Source organism: Mus caroli, chromosome 6 (assembly GCF_900094665.2).
Source record: "Mus caroli chromosome 6, CAROLI_EIJ_v1.1, whole genome shotgun sequence".
NCBI lineage: Eukaryota > Metazoa > Chordata > Mammalia > Rodentia > Muridae > Mus > Mus caroli.
Window position 1 is genome coordinate 19,706,599 of NC_034575.1, and position 18,186 is coordinate 19,724,784.

Below are 18,186 nucleotides of genomic sequence, written 5' to 3' on the forward strand. Positions count from 1 at the left end.
AATTAAATAACTGTTGGCTGAAACAGATGAAACCAAACCTCTCTGTAAAAACTGGCATTTAGTTGCTAAAACTTATCAAACTGGTAAGAAATTCTTAAGATATACTGTCACAGTTTATTTTAAATTTACAGGAAGGACCCTGAGGTAATTCCAAATATATTCTTATGCAATTCTTATGTAACCTATTATTCGTCATTTGAGATTACTCAAACGTGAGTTACCTAATCTGGTATTGCAAACGGAGAAATGCTTTAACTGTGATAGATGAGAGAATGGGGTCAGGGATGATCGGATCAAAGACACAAGTATTTAAAAATAATAATTACAAAAATAAACAATCCACTTATCCTGACAACCTGGGCCATCCTAACCTTTGACCTCCCTTCCGTTTGCTGTTCCAGGCTGTTGGGGTAGCTTTCTGGTGCACTTTGTTTTTACATCTAAAGGTACTGAAGTGATGTTTCCATTCCTTACCTAGATCACTGATGATAGATAGCTAAGGTGCCAAGGTCCTAGTGCAGTCAAGACCCAGCTTTGCACTGATACACTATTTAACCTCTGCTAGTATCATTATTACGGCTGAAAAGAGGATAGGCTACCTCAAGGATGCTAAGAGAACAATGTACACCAGGAATTATCTCTGCTAATGTGAAACTAACACACTGATGTATATCTAATATTTAGTGTCAACCATCTGGTTCTCACTTCACTAATGAGTGTCTTTCTGATGCTCTTATTTGATCATGAGCACACCTACAATCCTGGATCAAGGTAATTTACTAAATTCCTAAAACGTGCTAAGAGTCAGAGCAATCGTAAAAAGGTTCCTCAGTGGTCTGGGTGTGGTGGTGCACGCCTTCAATCCCAGCATTCCGGAGGTAGAAGCTGAAGAGCTCTGAATTCAAGGGCAGCCTAGTCTACATAGTTGTAGGGCAGCCACAGCTATGTGGAGACCTAGACTCAACACTCTCATTCTCAAAAATGTTCCCCTGTGGGATTAGTATTAAATATGGTCATATGAATTTGACCTATTACCGTGAGCTTATAGAGCATGGGCTCTCAACCTGTGGGCTGCGACCTTTTGGCGTGGCAAATGACCCTTTTATGGGTGTTGCAATTATAGTTAAGTAGCAACACAATAATTTTATGGTTGGGGGTCATCACAACATGAAAACTGTATTTAAAGGATCACAGCCTAAGGAAGGTTGAGAATCACTATTATAGAGGTTAGTTCATGGACCGGGAGTTTATTCTAGTGTTTACTTTCTTTTATAACAGTGACTACTTTTAGCCGGGCGTGGTGGCGCACACCTTTAATCCCAGCACTCGGGAGGCAGAGGCAGGCGGATTTCTGAGTTCGAGGCCAGCCTGGTCTACAGAGTGAGTTCCAGGACAGCCAGGGCTACACAGAGAAACTCTGTCTCGAAAAACCAAAAATAAATAAATAAATAAATAAATATCAGCGACTACTTCTAATGGCTTGCTTACTGTAAGTCAAATGTGTATTCAAGCACATTTGTCTTTGGTTTTAAAAATATTCGGACACTTGGGAAGTTATGAAGACATGTCTAGTTTTTCCCTACTAAATTAACTAGTCGCCATGTGATAAAGGGAGAAATGGACTAGGAAGGATGGATGGGTAGGAAGTAGGAGGGGAGTGTAGAGAAAATATGGGGAGGGGTACCAACATTAAAGGCCTTCAGAGAAAGCCATTTGGAAACCTACCTCTGGAGAAGCTTCCTCAACTGTACATATATAAAAGTAATTTAAATGGAGTGAAGTGGGGGACAGTACCCCAAGTAGGCACCACATGCTGCCCTAAACCAAAAGCCTACCAGTGTTGGCTAATGGGCTCCACAAACCTGTAAACATAGTCAGTATTGCTTCCCAGCAGACTTCCCAGTATAATCCTTGTGACCCCACTGATTTCTTTCAGCATGACACAGAAGGCATGTGTTACTTCCCGGTTCCTTCTCTAATAAACTAGAAGTGCATGCAATCAAATTAGAATGTCCCTTCCCTCAGTAAAACTAGGACATTGGGTTTAAATGTCCATGTTGTTCCTGGGCTCCTTGGAAGAACTCCCAGTCTTTGACAGCGCCTCTGTTGATTAAAAATTATTCAGATACTCACTCTACAAACTACTTTTCTTTCAGGTAGGTTTAAGAGTTTATAGAATACTTATGTCTAAGTAAAAACATTACCTACTAAGGCCCACAAAGAAACTAATGATTTGGATGTGCACTCAAAAGCTCAACCTCATTTCAACTCCTAAGTACCTTGTGATGACTAAATGTCTGGGCAATGTAGGATGACTGTCACCACCGAGCCAAAACACCAGCACATGTTCCAGGCGGAGGTGGACGCTTCCAGCTTTTTCTGGGCAGAGATGGGCAGATGCTAGCGGCTTCTATCAGCACTCAGATAAAGTGAAATTTGTAGCCACAAACCTATACAAATCAAGAGATATGTGCTCCCTCAATCTGTAATGAGCTGCTTACCAAATCTTTCTCTAATGTCTTCTCAATTTAAATCTCTTTAAAAAATATTTTTGTCTTATGTGTTCATTGTTTTGGCTACGTGTATCTGTGTACATGACAGTCTGGTGCCCGAGGAGGCCAATAGTTTGTGGGATCCCTTAGAACTGGAGTTTCAGACAGTTGTGAGCCTCTGTGTGGGTGCAGGATACTGAACCTGGGGCCTCTCAAAGAGCCAGTGCTCTTAACCTCTGCTGTCTCTCCAACCTTGAACAATTTTTCTTTTCTTTTTTAAAAGCCTGTATTAAATGACAAGAGTTAATGAGAGAAAACCTTACCGAAGACTGGCGATGTTTGTCAAGCAATGAACTCAGCTTTTCTATAGAGGACTCCCTGTTAGACAGTTCCTTATGGCTATATTGTAGTAAGATGTAGTTATTCTGTTTCTAAAGGTGTCACTGTAGGGCTCTTTGTCCAGATACATGTAACAGGACAGATGATTCTAAGGCATACCACTCTTACAACAGTTCTCTTAACAGTTTAATACATTAAGTGTTCGCATTTGTACCACAAAAAACATTTCCATAGAACAAAGCTCTTGAAAGGTGTACTGTCACATTCTGTACTCTGGACTGCGGCACAGCCTCACCTTCATACTCCAACTTGGGCCAGGGTCAATGGGACAAAATATCACCCTTACCAAAAACTAAGCTTCTGGCTTAAATGAGCATCACTGCTAACATGGCCATAATACTGCCTATTAAAAACTAGGCCCCACACGAACCAATGTTTGGTATTTATTAAATTCCTAGTATCATTCCATCTGGAAGACTTCAACATTTTTGGTTTGAAAGAGTCCCACTAGCATGAGCTTAAACTGTGACAGTTCTATGTAGAAGCACTATACCACAATGGTAGGTGCTGAACTGCCACCAGGTCTCCCAGAATTCTTTTACTCAGCGGGTTTACTTAATGACATACTTTACCTCTCAGGACATGTAGTGCTGGAACCTCAAACATTATCTGTGCACTCTTGGCTAGTCAATTAAAATTTTCAACTTATTTTAACATCTTAATAAACAAATGAGACACAATATTTTATACTATTTGGGTCAAATTAATTTTATTATGTTCCATGATGAATTGCCACCAGTGCAACATCTTATTTACTATACATTTCAAAAAAAATTTCACATACTAAACAAAATTTCAGTTGATAAATGGAATTGAATGATTGAAAATCTTTATGAATTTCATAATACAATATGTGGCTAGCTGAAATTGTCTATCACACAGCATTTAGATATAAAAGGCCTCATGCTAGTTTGTTAAACGCAAAGGCTACCAGACAAGCACATAGCTGGATGTATCCGTGAGGCTTCCAGATGACGCACAGGAATAAATAGTGCCACCCACAGTGCAAGACAGAAGAGGACGGAGCTGTACAACTGACACCTTACTCAGAGTGGATTAGTCTTCATGCCTGGACTGAACCCCACAGCTCCTGGAATTTAGATTTTACACAAAAATAAAAAGCAAACAAAAGCAAAATCCATTTCTGTATGAAAAAGAATAAACTCAATTTTACCTTTGGCAAATAATATACCCCCATTTATATGCAACTCAAAGAACTCAGAGTCTCCCCAGACAACTTCTGGTCAAATATCAAATTAGCTGGAAAACTCTCAAACTTCTTGGCCAAAAGGTAAGGGACATCAGAATTGGCATTATCTCAAAGATATTTTTAGGCATGAAAATGTTTTCTCCACGTCAAAAAGAAAAATATGAAAGTCCGATGCTATTTATTTAAAGTTATTTTGACCTCCTAATTGTATGGGTAGTAGTTGTCCAGCCTCATCCGCACCAGTCTCACAGAGCTCAAGCCACATGAAAATGACAGTAAGCAGAAAAAAGGTCCTAGCAGCAGAGAGCACTGTTTTTACAGAGAACACAAAATTGAGAATCTTTCCAATGTGCTTCAGTTACTCTTGCAAGGAGGATAACACTCTTTGAATAACTTAACTACCTTACTGCACCACTTAACTGCTTTTGGCTACTAAACCTTTTAAATTATTCCTGACAATAACTAGATGCATGGTTTCTAGAGGTTATGTGATAAACTGGTTAAAATTCAAACCATATCTTACAGGTCCAGCCTGTCAAGATCATGTCAATACTAGATTTTGGTCGGTATACTTGTAGATAGCATAATTTTTAGTTGGATATTGTGACTATAATGAATACATTTGAAGCTACATTCTGCATACAACTCAATGTGAGAAAAATATGTCTGCACTTAAATCAGATAATCGTCTACCTAAAATGTATTTAAAGTAGGTAGGTAGGTAAGATAATTATCACTGTAAATATGAAACAGCCACCTTTAGGCGAATTAGTGTACTGTAAAGAGGCAAGGAAACCCTAATTTTAACATACCACGTAGTATGCGTAACAACTGTGCAGGCTGTGAAGTTTTATTTAAAAAGAAAATCTATCAAATCAGTTATGTTCTCTAAGAAATTTGCCATTGGGATGATCAATCTTTTAAGAAAAATATAATTCTACATGTGGTACTTGACAAAAACCTGGAAAAGCCATCAAAGTAAAAACAGAGTATGTGCAAGGGTTAGCATTCATGCATACTTTTGCCAAAACCTCTGAGTCTTACAGTTGGTACTTCTGAATACAGCAATGCACAGAGTGCAAAACACAAAGATTCCATTTCAGCCCTGTTCTGATACCGCTCGAGTCAGACACGAGCATGACAGTTGTTTATGATGCACGAAGCTACCTCCAAAAATGCTACCTCAAACTATTTTGGGGCATGATAACAAGCATCTAACTCTTTGCTAACAAAGAGCCTGTCACATTTGCCACAGCATAAAAGTCACCTTGGTCAAGGACAGGCACGTGAGGGCTCCTTCAGATGCCACTGCTTCCCAGCGTTGGGCAGGCAGTGCTGCAAGCGAGGTGTGCCTCCGCCTCTCTTCAGTAGCATCTCTGTAGCGACTTTAAGCAACTCATAATACTAGAATGTGAAAAACTGCATTAGTGTAGTGAGTGGTGTCTAGAGAACTGTGCAATGTATCAGCTTCAACATTCATATGTGGCATCATATTCAAAATGAAGGGGCTAAAGAAACTAAAGTTTACATCACTTAAAAAAGAATGTAGTGCTATACTAAATTTTATTAAGAAAATTTAGGTACAGAAAAAGTAGGGTATGAAAATAGTGTTCTCCTTCTGGCATTCTAACTAAATTACATTAAGGTTTGTGTCAGTCTCACACATAATTAAACTCCCTTGTTGATGGAATGAAAATATTCACAAATCACGTGAGCATCCTGATGTAAACTTGCACACAGCAACAAGGAGTAGCTTTATATAGGATTATAACAAACCTTTACAGATTAAATGAGGTATTGCACAGATTAATTTAAAAAAAAAAAAGCAAAAAAGGCAACAAAAATATACAGCAAATTGGTAGAACATTTACATGATAATTTTACAGATCAATAGACAGGAAGTAGTGTTTAGTATTTCACCTTAAAAATATATATATATAATATATAGATCAGTCTTCCCACTCATCATCATCCTCAAAATCTTCCTCCTCATCATCGTCTTCATCTTCATCTAAAAATAAACCCCAAACCAGGAGTTAAGCACGCATAAATAATTCTCACGTCATTTTTCCAGCTACCCGACTCCTAACACAAACATTTAATTTCTAGAATCTAGTTACTAAGAAGGTTTAAAATTAATCGAATAAAATCAATCTACAGACTATGGATGGGATCAAAGATGAAGACAGGAGAGTCACCGTTTGGGTTTTGGCCCCTCACTGCCTACAGGAAAAAGATTTCAACCAGCGTGTTTTCAATGAGTCACCGGAAACTTGTGTTGGTTTTCTGAATTGGGTTCACACAGTAGTTTGCAAACCTAGAATTTTAGATTTTGTCCTCTTCCCACAATCTGCTTTTCTCCCTTGACTCTAGTTACCCCATTTTAGTGACATCACCATCCTTTCAGGTGAATAGGCATATGAGTTATTAAATAATTCTTTTTACCTCTCCCTCCATCAAGTCTCTTCCTTCTTACCACAGTCCACACCTACTATGAGGTTGGATTTTTTGTTTTTGTTTTTTTTTTTGTTTTTGTTTTGCCTCAGTTATTGCTGTTCTCCAGTACATTCAACTCAGAGCAGATGGAGGGAAACTTTTAAGCCTTCCATGGCTGGCTCCTGCCATCTGGACTCACTCTCAGCTCTCTCTGAAGCATCAGGCATGACTTGCCCAGCCCTCCCGCTCTCCTCCTTCCGGCCTTCCATTCACCATTTCTGCTACAACCACTTCCCTCTCTGTCCCCTACCCTCACTGAACTTTCCCTCCATATTTCATCATTGGAAGTACTGCTTTCCTCTCTGTCTTATCATTTAGATCCCACTCAGCACCACCCCTCAAAAGACGCATTTCCTGACCACCCTGTGTAATTCTCCCCAGAATCACTGTCTCCTCCATTTCTTCTTCCTCATAATTCTACTACCTCGGTTTCTTAGACTGTCTTCATACTTGAATACAAGCTCCACGACAGGGAAGAACAGCAGGAGTACTGTAGAGGTGTTCAGTCGTCATCCTCTAAATGAATGCACATTTTGATGGCATCCAATTTTTCATATCTACACCTCATAAAACTTATGACGGCCAAGTTTGTAAGAGATGATATTAAAACAACACAGAGCCAGGACCACGGGTATAATACTATGGATGTGAGCTAGATAAAAACAGAGTATCTTCTGTTTCCCATAAGACAAATTTCCTAGTATCATAACCTAAAAAGTAACAAAAGTTAGAGAAAAGCAAAAGAAGTCTGACCCCCTCTTCTCCAGCATTCCATGTTTTTGCTTGCTTGCTTGTTTGTTTTTTTCAAAACAGGGTTTCTGTGTGTAGCCCCAGCTGCCCTGGAACAGACTGTAGACCAGGCTGGCCTCAAACACAGAGATTCATCTGACTCTTCTTTCTAAGTGCTAGGATTAAAGATGTGTGACCACAGCCTGGCTCATTCCATGTTTTAAATTAAGGTCTTTTTTATCTAGGTTTACCTGACTGTTGTTCAGATTGAATGAAAAACAGTTTAACTGTATTCTTATCACTTCCTATTGGTTTGAGTGTCTGTCTGTACCACCACACTGTCTTTGTCATTATAGAGGTTATTTTCAGAATACTGCAGAAATGACATTGAGAAATCTCAAGCCTCGCTTAATGGCTGCTTGTCAAAGATTCCATTGGCATTTCCCAGTATAGGAAATGAATTCATCACTTTTTACATGGTCTCTCTTCTAGTTTATATATGGCTATGGTGTCTTGGTATCTACTAAATTTTAGGCAGACCAGTCATTGAGCAAACAATATGATTAAATACGCTGTAAACTCAGACCTACAGAGTTAGTAGACGAAACGGTCACAAAGAAAATGATAAACAGACAGAAATTACGAGCCTGTTTATTTCTACCCTATAAAAGCCCTCCCGCTCGCTCCGTGGAGATCATGTGACCATACCTGAGGAATGAATGGCTTTGCTCCTTTTCTGCATCACTTCCATCAGTGCACCCACAATTCCTGAAGTTGGTGCAGGTGCTGGTGGTGTGGACTCTTGGCCATCAGACACCTTGGAGAAGGAAATTATTAAACTCAATTATAAATATTTAGAAAAGATTCTGTATGGGTCTGGGGAGATGGCTCAGAGGGCAGAGTACTTGTCATATAAGCATTAGGACCTCCTGTGGCACACATACAGCAAGGTAAGATAGCTTATCTGTAACTGAGATATAAGGTGGGAAGTGATCTTAACCTTTAAAAGATGACATGATCTTATTTTCTCTAAGTCAGAAAATCCAAACTTATACACCATCACTATTGTGAATTTTAAAGTTGGAACCTCTTTCAATTTTCTGTAGAGTCTGATTTATTATTTTTAATTTCAAAGTATAAAAAGTTAGTGTATACTTTCATTTTCATACAGTTACTAGTGTTGAGTTATCAAGATGACTTCACTTGCTTCCAAACAGGGTTATTATGAACTCTCCTTGTTTAGTAGGTAGTTTCTTTTATCTAAAGTCTAGAACAACGAATTGCAAACACACTGTAAGATTCCATCTACATGAAATTTAGAATTAGACAAAGTTAACCCAAAGCTATCAGATCAGTGACTGTTGGAAGCATAAGGTATCTTTCTATGGTAACTAATATTTTATATGTTTATGTTAAATATGGATTATACAACTACAGATATTCATCTAAAATATGTACCTTTCTTTGTATACAGACAAACATTGTAAAAATTATAAAAGGTAAAAGAGTAAGCTTGTAATATAGACACCTTATAATGAGTTGTGGTAAAAGCCCATAGTACCAAAAACAAGCAAACAAACAAACAAACAAATCAAAATAAAAAGGTCACATCACTTACAGATTTCAACTGAATGCCCTGTCGTATCTGGTCTAAAAGCGCATCCCTTCCTGAGCAGGACACGGGCCGACTATTCTGTTCCACTTTTTTCAGCTGAGCACCCTCTCTAATTTGATCCAAAAGAGCTGCTTTGTTTCCTGAAGGAGCTGGAACTTGATGGTCACCATCAGAAGGCAGGCCAGGGGGAGGTGGTGGCCCTGGTGGAGGCGGAGGTGGAGGAGGAGGTGGAGGTGCTGTGGACCCTGCCATAGATAGAGGTGGAGGTGGTGGTGGGCCTGAAGGTGCTGAAGAGGGCAGCGCTGGTGGTGGAGGAGGGTACATCCTGTTTGGAGGGGGCGGAGGAACAACAACACCAGGCCTAGAAGGAGGTGGAGGTGGAGGTGCAGCAGTAGGAGCTCTTGAAGGTGGGGGAGGAGGAGCCCCCCTTCCACGGGCAGGAGGGGGAGGAGGACCTGAGCTATGAGGAGGGGGAGGAGGAGGGGGAGGTCCTCCTCTTGAGGGTGGAGGTGGTGGTGGTGCTGAAATAAGAGCAGAGAAAAAAATGAAAGCATAAACATTTAATAAAGCAACTTACTTTACCATCCACGGCTGAGAGAGCTCAGCAGTAATTAGCTGTGCTTGTCCTCACATAGGGGCCCCTTTGAGTCCCCAGCACCTCCATCTAACAGCTCACAACTGTCTGTAACTGCAGCTCCAGTGGTTCTGATGTTCTTCCAGACTCTGCAGGAGCCCATATATGCAAAGCTGTGCATGGCATTGCACACAGCATGCAATTGTACAACAAAATGATAGGGCTAGTTGGTAAAACTTTCCTTAGCATGCCCTAGGGTTGATCCCTAGCAACACACATGCACACACGTGCACACTTAAGAAAATATACTTTTTTTAACTTTATATAATTATATAATTAAATATAGTGTGTAATTAAACTTTACATAAATTACTTTATGTAATTAAACACTTTGCTTGTAAGCATTAGCTTACATTGACAGCAATTAATGCCATTTTCATAGTAATTAATGACAACCTTCCCTTTAGAATTAAATATTTAGATTCTGCATAAATTTTAAATACAAATTTTAGAGTATGGCAAAATTTATTAGAATTTATTAACATCAATCAAAGTTAACCCAAACATAATACTTTCTTTCAAGACACAGTTTCATTATCTAATTTACATATATCCTTTTACTATAATATAGTGTTTAATATTACCAAAACCTAGTCATCAGCTCTAGACATGATATTACCAGAGGGTGGTTGTTTGGTTAAATGTTCAATTACTTATTTAGATCTGAATTATTAAGAAACATTTTTTATAAACTATAAAATTATACTGCAGTTATTAATAAAAATTTATCACTACCCCAGTAGTTATATTTCTATTCTTTGTCTACTTAAGTGAAGATGTCAGATATATTAGAAAAACAAATCCAAAGGTATAGTAATATCAACATAGACTGGAAGTGAATAAACCCTTTAAGGATTCAATGCTGTATTTCTAGAGACATGATTTTACCAATGACATATACAAATCAATGTAACAGTAAGCATTTTATCAGTTCCCCAATCATTTAAAATCTGATCAGAGAAACTGACTTTTTGGGTTACAGAGATCTTGGGACCCATAATAACAATATATTTAGCTCTGTAAGGTGTACACATTACTGAGTAACTACTTAACCTATGTTACTGGCATTTCCCTTAGTACAATGCTACAAGAGGAAAGGAGCCCTCACAGCACGGGCACTTCTACTTCCTTTTTTCCCCCCTCCCTCCTCTTTCTTTCTTTCTTTCAAAAAATATATACTTATTGCTTTATGTATATGAGTGTTCTGCCTGCATGAATGCTGCATGCCATGAGTGCCATGGATGCCAGAAGAGTGTGTAAGATTCCCCGGAACTGGAGTTAGAGCTGTGAGCTGTAGTGGGAATGAAGGGTAGTGGGAATGAAGCCTACGTCTTCTAGCTGAGCAGCCAGTGCTCTTACCTACTGAGCCATCTCTCTAGGCCCCAGCACTTCTGTTGTCTTAAGTGACAGAAAACTTCACTGCATTTTAAAAAATAAACAATCTATTACCAATCCTTACTTTTTATTATTTGAATTCTATTACAAACAAACCCCATCACAGGGACAAACGTGATAGAATTAACATCGAAGAGTAAAGACACCACTGTTAGGACAGTTAGATGCACCAAGATGCTGGCCAAGCAGCCACCACTGTGAGGGACTTTTAAGTGTTCACAAACACCAGAAAGAAAATGAAAACTGGTATTTTTCAAATTAAAAAAAAAAAAGTAATGAAGAAGACATGAAAGTTACAAAAAGTATGCTTCTAATATATGCATATAAATATATATAATACATAAATATAAACAAATACTCTTAGTTAATCTACAAGAATACTGAATCTTATAGAAGAAAAACACCTTTGTGTTTATGGCACATAAAAAGGCTGACGTATTTGAAAACTATTACTTCAGACCAACATCAGTGTTATTAATAATACCAGTAGATAATTTTATTTCTCATGTATTAATTTTTTTTTTTTCCGAGACAGGGTTTCTCTGTATAGCCCTGGCTGTCCTGGAACTCACTTTGTAGACCAGGTTGGCCTCGAACTCAGAAATCCGCCTGCCTCTGCCTCCCAAGTGCTGGGATTAAAGGTGTGCACCACCACGCCCGGCTCATGTATGAATTCTTATATAATTTCCTATGTATAATTCTTCTGCTTATAAGCAGAAAATACTACAAAGTCATATAGTATTACAGAATTCATAAAACATTTAGGAACTGACGCCATGTTATCTCATAAAAATATAACAGACAAATGTTATCTAGGTATAAATTTATGGGAATACTGTCAAGTGCTTAAATGGATAAAAGATACTGTGCTCACTAATACTGCTCCATCCTTGTACAGAAATTTTAATCCAGTAACAAGGCTGCTCTGGCAAAGACCTTCTAGATCTAAGTGATCTGGCTAGAATGCAGACACACCCTTAGTACACAAATTCAATCCCTAACAATGAAAGTAAGGCTACTTTATAGAAGGAAGCAGCCATGTCTGAAAGTGTTGTCTGAAGGGCAGACAAAGTGACAATCAGAATTTGACAGAATGAGTCAGAGATAGGCTATGCCCATCCCAATTCTCACGAGAACAGCACAAGAAAGTAGTCTACTTGAGAGCAGCCTCTCTTGACAGGAAGGGAGGGAGAGAGGAGGAGGACAGATTAGTGTAGTGGCAGTTTTACCAGGACAGTTTTACAGAGAAGTTACAAAGAGAACAAACTAGACACAGGTGAAGACAGAATAAGCCAGAGAATAAGAGCCAGAAGATTAGAGTGTATTGCCAAAGTAAGTAGAGGCCAAGCAGAGCAATTCAGTGAAAAGTCAAAAGAAGCCAGTTTCATCAGTTAGCTCAGAGAGGCGTCTGGGCCAGAACAGCTGAGTTCAACCAGCCAGCCACCCAGAGTTCAGAAAAAACTAGAAATGGTGAGCTAAGCAGTAAGCCTCTGAGATGACAATTATAGCTGGTGAATAAAAATTTCTTTTACACATCTTCCTTTATTCTAGTCAATATAAACATATTTTATACAGGTTATTGAAAAATGAATGTGTAAAACATTTATAAAATAGTATAATTAGTACCAGTAAAAACAACGTGAGTGCTGTGAGTGAGCAAGAGGCGTTTACTAATAGAGAACTTCAATAAAATAATCTAAGTTCTAGACAACATTTATGCTGATTTATACAAATATATCTCTTTTTACTACACATTATTCTTTACGCACGGGGTGATGGAGACACGCACCTTTAATTCCAGCACTCAGGAGGCAGAGGCAGGCAGATCTCTTGTAAGTTCAAGGCCAACCTGTTCTACAGAGGGATTTGCAGGACAGCCAGGGCTATGCAGTGATAGTGAAAGCCTGTCCTTGAAAACCAAAAACCAAAAAAATACAAACATACAAACAATTAAAAGAAACAAACAAACAAACAAAAACAAAAACAAAACCCTTTATGCCCAAGCTCAAAACATTAGTTTTTGAAGGCAGGACATATAAATTCTAGCTACTCTAAAAAACAACACAGCAAATCATGCAAAACTCAGTGTAGTGGTCCACACACTGTTCCACATACGTACCGCTCCACTGTGGTGGACCTGAAGAACAGATTGTTTATAAGTTAATGGACTTAATACTTAAGGAGCTACACACAGGGATATGATGAAAATCACAAATTTGTGTCTTTATAAATCTAATTTTATGATTTTATAAAATAAATGAAAAAAGATTTACTAATTAAGTAGGTTAAGACAAATTTTATTAATCTCTCTATTCTGTTTTCATACCTTTGAATACTAATGTATGTATGTGCTCGCTCTAAAAAAAAAATCATTAATTTATCTTTTTGTTCTTACTTAGGAAAAAAAATGGACAGCTTTCAACTGAGTGATGAAATGCTGTTTCTCAGGGATGCAATGTCCTCTTCTCCCTTCTGCAAGCACTGCATGTATAGACATAACCACTCCCTACACCCCCAATACACAAACACATAATTACAAATAAAATATAAACAAAATAAAATCATTTTTTAACGTATAATAGGTTCTTGAAATATAAAAAAGAAAAAAAGAAAATCTGTATTTCAAAATAGAAAGAGTTTAAATAATTTATGTTCTGGAAATGTCTTTTATAGAGATTCCATGGTGATCTTTACACTAATAATCACATCACGCCTTTGTCTGTTTGAAGACAAGGTCTCATGATGCAGTTATCTAGGTAGCCCTCCCTCCATGGAGAGCAAGCCGGCCTCAAAGTCACAGCAATATGCCTGCTCTTCCTCCAAGGTGCTGGGTAAAGGTCACCCCCACTTGCCTAGCTCAAGGCTTTTGTCATACCAAAATAATCAAAGATGTAGTGACACTGGGCTGAATTTGTCATCCATACATTCAAAGATTCTGCTCAAGGAGGGGTGCATAGCTGTTCACCATGAAGCTAATGTTAGAAAATTTAAAAGGAAAAACAGTCAAAATAGATCAAAAATTACCTTGTCTTCGGAGTTCATTTTTAACAGCTTCTACACCTCCTGTTTTTTCAATAAAGTCATAAATAACTTTTGATGTTTCTCTGTCTTTAAGCTGGGCCTCAGAGATCCCACACATATCAAAAAGATTCTTTAATTCTGGATCCAAATTATTTAGCTACAACAGATAAAACAACTTCTAAGTAGGCAATTGTGTTCAAAACAATCATGGCAAAACTTCTAATTTACCTGTGTCGTTCTGAAATTAAACTCATAGACTTTTAAAATGGTTATGTAATTTAAATGCTAACACTAAATTTTCTATTATGAAAGATAAACATGAGAGATTTTCTATTGTATTTCATCTCTCTTCCATGCTTTCAAAGAGGGCATTCTATTCATAATTTTATTAACCCACTCAATGCTAGATCGATCTTGTGTTCATCTATTCCAACCCGTCCTACATAAGATTTGCTTTATTTGAAAATTTGAAAGCAAGCACCTCTTTGCTGTGCCGCAGAGGTCCTTGGTAGTACCTCAAAGATTAATCTCAGTTTAGAAACAAACTGGGTTATCTTATAACTGGATACTAAGAATTTGATTGTACTTATTTTTCCAAAATTTGATATTCTTCTGAGATCATTACTTAAAAAAAAGGAAAAATCACTTTTTTCTCTATGCATTCAAAGTAGAAAATGAAGGAATACAAAAACTTCCCCTTAAAGTACTTAGCAACTATGACAGAACAATACTATGAATTCAAACCTCAGCAGCATATACAAATAGCACATTCAAATTCTAATAATATTTTAAAAACTGTAAATAAAAAAGTCCAAGATAAGCCATAGCATTCCTATATATTTTGAGCAATAGGAAATACAGCTTAAAAAGATACTTACATCAAAACCTGTATTTGGATCCCATCCAACATGCCCAATGTGCCTAACATGGAAAACAGAAAAAATTAGAAAACAAATGCAGACAAGGGCTTGTGAAATAATGCATAAAGATACTTGAGATGTGCTGAATACAGCCCAATTTCTTTTGCTTCTAGACAAGTCTTACAGGTATCCTCCTTGTTGTTTATACATCAAAGTGGAAAAAAAACCATTATTTTCAAGAATTAAATAAAAAAATAATTACGTCTAATTTTTTTCAGATAGAAAAGTAAACTTTCTGTCAGATTTATGAAACATGACTGGCTTGTTGTATACATATGCCTGTAGACTTGGAGTTCTAGGTCAGCTTGGGTGACCCAGAAGATACAACTGTCTCAACATGTCTCTAACCACTAGAAAGGACTAGACATGGGCATTTTTCCCTGGAAGCCAGCTCCTTTGGAGTTCTTACTTTTTCCTAATCTATTCATTCTCTCTGTGCAAAATAGAAACAACAACAATAACACAAAAACCCCACCAAACTCCCAAAACAGATGAACATATACATGGTTCCCATGATATTTTGGATATATGTCCCCCACAGGCTCATGTATTGGAACACTCTGTCCCTAGCTGGTGGTGTCATCGGGAAGGTGGCAGAACCTTTATGAGGTAGAGCCTTGCTAGGAGCACATATCTCTGGTGACAGACTGAAGTTTTATAGCCCAGCCCCACTTCCTGTTCTCTCTGCATCGCCAGGCGGCTCTCACACTCCTACAGCCAAGCGTCTCCATCACGATGGCTGACCTCCCCTCTAGAAAAGTAACCAAAATAAACTTACTCCTCTAAGTTGTTTTTTGTTGACTCTTCTACCACAACAACAGAAAACAAAGAACCTCCTTTTTTTAATTTATTTTTTTATTAGATATTTTCTTTATATACATTTCAAATGCTATCCTGAAAGTTCCCTAAACTCTCCCTCCACTCTGCTCCCCTACCCACCACCCACTCCTGCTTCTTGGCCCTGGTGTTCCCCTGTACTGAGGCATATAAAGTTTACAATACCAAGAGGCCTCTCTTCCCAGCGATGGCCGACTAGGCCATCTTCTGCTACATATGCAGCTAGAGACACGAGCTCTGGGGACACTGGTTAGTTCATAATGTTGTTCCACCTACAGGGTTGCAGACCCCTTTAGCTCCTTGGGTGCTTTCTCTAGCTCCTCCATTGGGGGCCCTGTGTTCCATCTTATAGATGACTGTGAGCATCCACTTCTGTATTTGCCAGGCACTGGCATAGCCTCATAGACAGCTATAACAGGGTCCCTTCAGCAAAATCTTTCTGGCATATGCAATAGTGTCTGGGTTTGGTGGCTGATTATGGGATGGATCCACAGGTGGGGTAGTCTCTGGATAGTCCATCCTTTCGTCTTAGCTCCAAACAACAAGAACCTCTTAAACCAAAATTGTATAAGAAGTTAAAAATTCAGAGCAGCCCAGAGTACACAAAAAGAATGAAGATCAAGCTGGGTGCAGTAGTGCACACCTGTAATCCCACATCCTGCTCCGAAAGCTGAGGTGGAGGATCCCAAACACAAGGCCAGCCTAGGCAGTATAGCAACATTAGTTTTTTACTATTTTTTTTTTTTAAATGATGAGAACACAAAAGATAAGTCTTACTGGAAATTACTTGGTGTTCCAATATCTGCCTTGGTTAACCTCTTCTTTTTAGCTTTTCCTTTCTTCTTTTCTTTGGTGTGGGAGATGTTGTTGACTTGTGAACCATAAAATCTATTTGTTGTGATTTCTGGATTTTTTATGTCAACTGTAGCCATGGGTAGATTGGGACCTACAAAGAGAGTCAAAATGGTATGAGAGGCATACAATTTAAGAAAATAATTTTATAGAATCATTATTTATAATTTACTTAACCTATGGCTGCTTACTTACAACTTAATATTAAATCTTATAAAGTACACTGATCTATATAAAACTTAACTAACCTGATCCTTTGGTTTTTTTTTTTTTTACTGTAATTCTGATAAAATGATATATATAGCAGAAAAGCTATATTTCAACCTATTTACCTATAATTTTATAAAAAGCTATAAAATTTTTTTGCTAACACCCCCCCTCAAATTGCCAGACTTAAGTCCTCTAATCTTTTCCCAATAGTATATATGTAAGTGGCTATCTGAAGGCACAAAGATATAATTATATAAAAATATTTAAAGTGCAAGAAATTCTAACACTCAGAACTGCAAAGATTGAATGGTAAGAGTACCTAAGGGCCTTTAGAGAATGTTAGTAATATCTTTAGGAGTGACACTAAATGATGCATTCCACAACTTGTCTGTATTTCACAATGACTTCCTAAGAAGTCAAAGTCTCAATACAACACATTCAACTTAAAAATTCTTATCATCTCCAGAACTTTGTCAACACATTCTTTAATATACATTTCTCTGAGAAGTTCTTCTCTCAGGCCAAGTTTCCTTTGAGTTCATTACATTAATGACAATTTTCAAAATGTTTCAAAATATCAGTACTAGTGATAGGAATCAAAGCTGAGACTTTTGCATTGGTTTGAATCTTTTTTTTTTTAGAGATTTATTTATTTATTTTATGTATATGAGTATACTGTAGCTGTACAGATGGCTGTAAGCCTTCATGTGGTTGTTAGGAATTAAATTTAGGACCTCTGCTTGCTCCAATCGGCTCCGCTTGCTCCAAAAGAGGGCATCAGATCTCATTATGGGTGGTTGCTGGGATTTGAACTCAGGACCTTCGGAAGAGCAATTGATGCTCTTACCCACTGAGCTATCTCGCCAGCCCATAAAGTGTCTTTTTAATAGTTATATTTTAAAAAGATTTGATAAGCTAACAGAGCAAACGGTGTCCACTGCCACCTAGTGGTGACATTTCAAAACACAGTAAAGCTAAAACATCAAACCTGCTCTCTACAATGGAGAGAGCAAAAACTTGCTGGACTGAAAAAGCCAAAAAGAAAACTCCCACAATGCACCTCATCACTCACTACTATATATGTGATATGTTGGTACACTATATATCTTTATAAGTTGAAAAGGACGAATATATTGGCAATACTAGCAGCATGATTTTGCCCTTTAACAATACTATGAAAAAATAGAAACAAAAAAAATCTTCCTCATTTACTTAATAAAAACAAGTTAGTACTACTACACCAAAAGGCTAAAACTATAAAACTAAAAACTTAAAACCAAGAGCAGCCTTTAATGGCAACATTCAGGAGGCAGAGGCAGAGGCAGAGGCAGAGGCAGAGGCAGAGGCAGAGGCAGAGGCAGAGGCAGAGGCAGAGG

At 37.9% G+C, this 18,186-nt stretch overlaps 1 protein-coding gene across 1 annotated transcript in view; it reads right to left on the minus strand.

The window, feature by feature from the left end:
- Positions 1-3,573: 3,573 nt before the first annotated feature.
- The window catches only part of Wasl (WASP like actin nucleation promoting factor), a 51,697-nt gene continuing 37,084 nt past the window's right edge, over positions 3,574-18,186 (minus strand). Inside the window, exons 6-11 of the mRNA XM_021164665.2 lie at positions 16,526-16,694; positions 14,870-14,912; positions 13,995-14,148; positions 8,945-9,462; positions 8,035-8,143; positions 3,574-6,112 (exon numbers count right to left, since the gene is read on the minus strand). Coding sequence (XP_021020324.1) covers positions 6,051-6,112; positions 8,035-8,143; positions 8,945-9,462; positions 13,995-14,148; positions 14,870-14,912; positions 16,526-16,694 — 1,055 coding nt within the window. The 3' untranslated portion in view covers positions 3,574-6,050. The remainder of the gene's footprint in view (positions 6,113-8,034; positions 8,144-8,944; positions 9,463-13,994; positions 14,149-14,869; positions 14,913-16,525; positions 16,695-18,186) is intronic.